This window comes from Otolemur garnettii, unplaced genomic scaffold, assembly GCF_000181295.1.
Source record: "Otolemur garnettii isolate 467f Iridium unplaced genomic scaffold, OtoGar3 scaffold00013, whole genome shotgun sequence".
NCBI lineage: Eukaryota > Metazoa > Chordata > Mammalia > Primates > Galagidae > Otolemur > Otolemur garnettii.
This window is the reverse complement of record NW_003852408.1, coordinates 17,354,733-17,358,976: the sequence shown is the minus strand read 5'-3', so window position 1 is coordinate 17,358,976 and position 4,244 is coordinate 17,354,733. Positions and strand designations below refer to the sequence as shown.

At 37.1% G+C, this 4,244-nt stretch overlaps 2 protein-coding genes across 2 annotated transcripts in view; one reads left to right on the top strand and one right to left on the bottom strand.

The window, feature by feature from the left end:
• BARD1 (BRCA1 associated RING domain 1) overlaps positions 1–4,244 on the bottom strand; it is a 129,354-nt gene that overhangs the window by 65,126 nt on the left and 59,984 nt on the right. The gene's annotated exons all lie outside the window — the stretch shown is intronic.
• The window catches only part of LOC111723596 (kinetochore protein NDC80 homolog), a 16,670-nt gene that overhangs the window by 8,707 nt on the left and 3,719 nt on the right, over positions 1–4,244 (top strand). The window contains exons 2-3 of the mRNA XM_023510398.1: positions 727–857; positions 2,511–2,613. Of these exons, the coding sequence (XP_023366166.1) occupies positions 727–857; positions 2,511–2,613 (234 nt within the window). The remainder of the gene's footprint in view (positions 1–726; positions 858–2,510; positions 2,614–4,244) is intronic.

Sequence of the window (4,244 nt, the reverse complement as noted above, 5' to 3'; positions counted from 1 at the left end):
AAAAAAAAAAAGAATGAATGAAGATAAATACATTCAGAAAAGAAATCAGATGATTGCTGCAACAAAGTATTAAGCAATAATAATAGTAATGCAAAGAAAGTAACATTCACATTGTCAAATAAGAGTATGACTATTATAGAATTTTTTGACTCTGAGGTTCAGTATAGAGTCATCAATTAACTTCTTATTATTTTTTTCCGAAGTCTCAAAAAATAGACAACTAATATTTATAATTAAAAATAAAAGATAATTTCAAAAAACAGATCATGCCAAATCTTATAGACAATAAAAAAAGAAGAAATACTTCAAAATCATTCTACTTAACCTGGATACATCTAATATTAAAATTGGAAAAATATATATTATTATAAAGGGGAAATTACAAACATATTTCACTTTTAAATGAGGATGCAGTATCCTGTATCCTAAACAACATATTAACAAGTTGAAGTAAAAATTAATGTTTAAGTGATGTACTTTAGTCAAAATCGAATCAAATTTATGTGAGAATTACAGTGTAAATATTTTAATAAATATTTATAATAAAACTTTTAAAAGGTTACATTTGTGTGCAATTCCCACAGGAGAATCTGAAAATCTCTTATGTGTAAAACAGTAAACATCCTGAGAATTTTATTAAAATGTTTTACATGATTTTTAACCTACTACCTGGAGTACATACAATGTAAATATCGAAAAACCATAACCATGACTTTACCTGGCTAGGAAGCTGAAGAAGAGGATGAGAAATGTGCCCATGAGCTTGAGTCCCTGGAGAAGCACAAGCACCTGCTGGAGAGCACCGTGAACAAGGGCCTCAGTGAGGCCATGAATGAGCTAGAGGCTGTTCAGCGCGAGTGAGTTCATCTCACCAAGACTTTACATTGCTTATGTAACATTTCTGTAAAACTAGATCTATTTTCAGTTGCTTTAGTTTATTTTATAGAGCTATTTGGGGTAGAGGAAGTGGTAAATAGAATTAAGCACAACTGCTTATAACGTGAAAGACTTTCCCTATTAACACATACATTCCTCTAAAAAAAAAAAAAAACAGATACATTCCTCTACTATAATATTATACCTCACAGCAACCTCAAACTCCTGGGCTTATGCAGTTCTCTTGCCTCAGCCTTCCAAGTAGCTGGACTACAGGCACGCACCACAACACCCAGCTGTTTTTAGAGACAAAGTCTCGCTCTGGCTCAGGCAGGTCTCGAACCTATGAGCTCAGGCAGTCCACCCACCTCTGCCTCCCAGAGTGCTAGGATTACAGGCATACGCCACTGCACCTGGCCAGTTAGTGAATTTTGGTAATATTACTCTAAGCATGCATAAACACCACTGAGTTCTTGGATTCTTAAGTTATGCATGTATTTCCCTAGAAATTATGTATGTTAAATGGTAAAATGTAATTATACTATAAATTAGGTCAGCCTGCTATAACACAACATATGCCTAATAATTTTATTGCAAAATCATGCAATAAAAATCACAGAGCTTATGGCTTATCTCCTGTAGCATAGTGGTTATGGCGCCAGCCACATATACCAAGCTGGTGGGTTCAGACCTGACTTGGGCCAGCTAAACAACAATGTCAACTGCAACAAAAAATAGCCGGGCATTGTGGTGGGCTCCTGTGCTCCCAGCTACTTGGGAGGCTGAGGCAGGAGACTCGCTTGAACCCAGGAGTTGGAGATTGCTGTGAGCTGTGACAGCACAGCACTCTACCCAGGGGGACATAGTGAGACTCTGTCTCCAAAAAAAACAAAAAACAAAAAAAAAAACACTGAAGACTTACCCAGGAATAATTTTAGCCAGACTTTATAATAACTGTCACTACAAATAGCAGCATCCTTTCTTTAAATGCTATATATATGTGTGTGTATATATATATACACACACATGCATGTTCCACAACCTCTACAAATTAATGTACTGAATAGTTAATCCATATGCTCTAGGTACATTTATATAAAATACAAATTTTTTTCAGTCTTAAGTCACCCTTGAATAACTGAAAAGCTCTTACTTTGATCTTGTAAGTATAAGCCTTGAGAAAGTCATACCTATTTATTTATTTGTAATCTAAGGACAGAAACCTTAGTTGAGGTTTATTTGGCCTACAGTGTTGTCTTTATTATAGTTTGAATTTTAATGCCTAAAGATAATATTTCTATTCTCCCATTTGCGAATGTCTTGCTTTGTCTTGACAGCATTTTACTTTATAGTTCCTTCGGAGACTTTTTTAAGACTGTTTGCTCTAAAGCATAATATGTTAAAGCATGAGGGTTTGATGCTGTTTTGTCTGGTTGCTTGCAAAGGATCTTGGAAAATATTTTCATTTCTGCTTTAATAGTTGATAGCTGGATCTCTATGAATTATACATATAGCAAGTTTTGCAGGTACTGATATCTCACAGCTTGTTTTATTGAATGTGGAAATAGAAAGTGACCTAGAACTGATATATTAAGCTTTTCTGGACAACTTAAACAAGAGTTTTTATTCTACAGATACCAACTAGTTGTCCAGACCACAACTGAAGAAAGACGAAAAGTGGGAAATAACTTGCAGCGTCTTTTAGAGATGGTTGCTACACATGTAGGGTCAGTGGAGGTAAGTGAATTATGGTCTTTTCTGTATTCTAAGAAAGGTTTTTAAAACTATGATGTATTTCTACTATCGAAAATGATTTTTCTTTCAATTACAAATATGATCTATTATAAATTTATCAGAAGAATCCCATCTAGTGTTGTGGCTAGGGGATACAGAGGGACACTTGCAAATTTTATCAAGTACTCTGCATAAACAACATGCAATGGTATTTACTACATCAACAATGGAGGCTGGGCATGGTGGCTCATGACTGTAATCCTAGCACTCTGGGAGGCTAAGGGAGTAGATAGCTTGAGCTCACAAGAGACAAGCCTGAGCAAAAATGAGACCCCGTGTCTAATAAAAATAGAAAAAAAAAAAACCTAAGGCAAGAGGATCACTTGAGCCTAAGAGTTTGAGATTGTTGTGAGCTGTGATGCCATAGCACTCTACCCAGTGCAACAGTTTGAGACTCAGTCTCAAAAAAAAACAATGTGTAGGCCAGCCATCATGGCTCATGCCTATTAATCCTAGCACTCTGGCAGACTGAAGCAGGTGGATTACTTGAGTTTGGAAGTTCAAGACCTGCCTGAGCAAGAGCAAAACCCTATCTCTACTAAAAATAGAAATATGAGCTGGGTGTTGTGGCAGGTGCCTGTAAGTTCCAGCTACTCAGGAGGCTAAGGCAGGAGGATTGTTTGAACCCAGAAATTTGAGGTTGCTGTGAGGTAGGCTGCCACTACACCACTCTAACAACTCTCTGAGCAACACTGTAACTCTGTCTCAAAAAAAAATATGTTGTACTGGGCCATTTTCTACATACGGAAAATACATCAGCACATTTACTCTTTCTTTAAGATTACGGTGAAAGAGCATATCTTATGACAATTGTTTTTCCTTTCTGTAATTTCATATAAACACAGAACAAAGTATTTCTGAAGCATGAAGTTTCTTCAGTCTTCACTTAGCTTTAACATTCAATAGTAAAACTTTCTCTAACCTGCTGTAACCCTTAAAAGCTAAGATAAATTTCTCAACTACAAAATTCCTGGTTAATTTATTAGGTGACAATACATTTCCAGTGAGAACAGTTTAAGAAAAGCAAATTTATTTTCATTATATCACATGAATAGTCTCCATTTATTGAAAATGGGGCAAGAGTGAGACTCTTTCTCTACTAAAAACAGAAAAAGTAACCAGATATGGTGGCACATATCACCACACGTATGTGATATCCCACTTCTGGTCATCTCTTCTGAAACACAGGGAACTGCTGCTTGCTTGCTAGTGCTCTATACCGCTTAGTGGTAAGAACTAAGAAAAGTATCCTGGGTGCCACATCAGAAAACCTGAGTTGGCCAGGCTTGGTGGCTCACACCTATAATCCTAGTACTCTGGGAGGCTGAAGTGGGTGGATCACCTGAGCTCACAAGTTTGAGACCAGCCTGAGCCAGTGCAAGATCCTGTGTCTAAAATTAGCCAGGCACTGTGGCGGGTAAGTCCCAGCTACTTGGGAGACTGAGGCAAGATGATCACTTGGACCCAAGAGTTTGAGGTTGCGGGAAGCTGTGACACCATGGCACTCTACCAAAGGCAACAAAGTGAGACTCTGTCTCTAAAAAAGAAGAAAGAAAACCTGGGCTATGCCCACT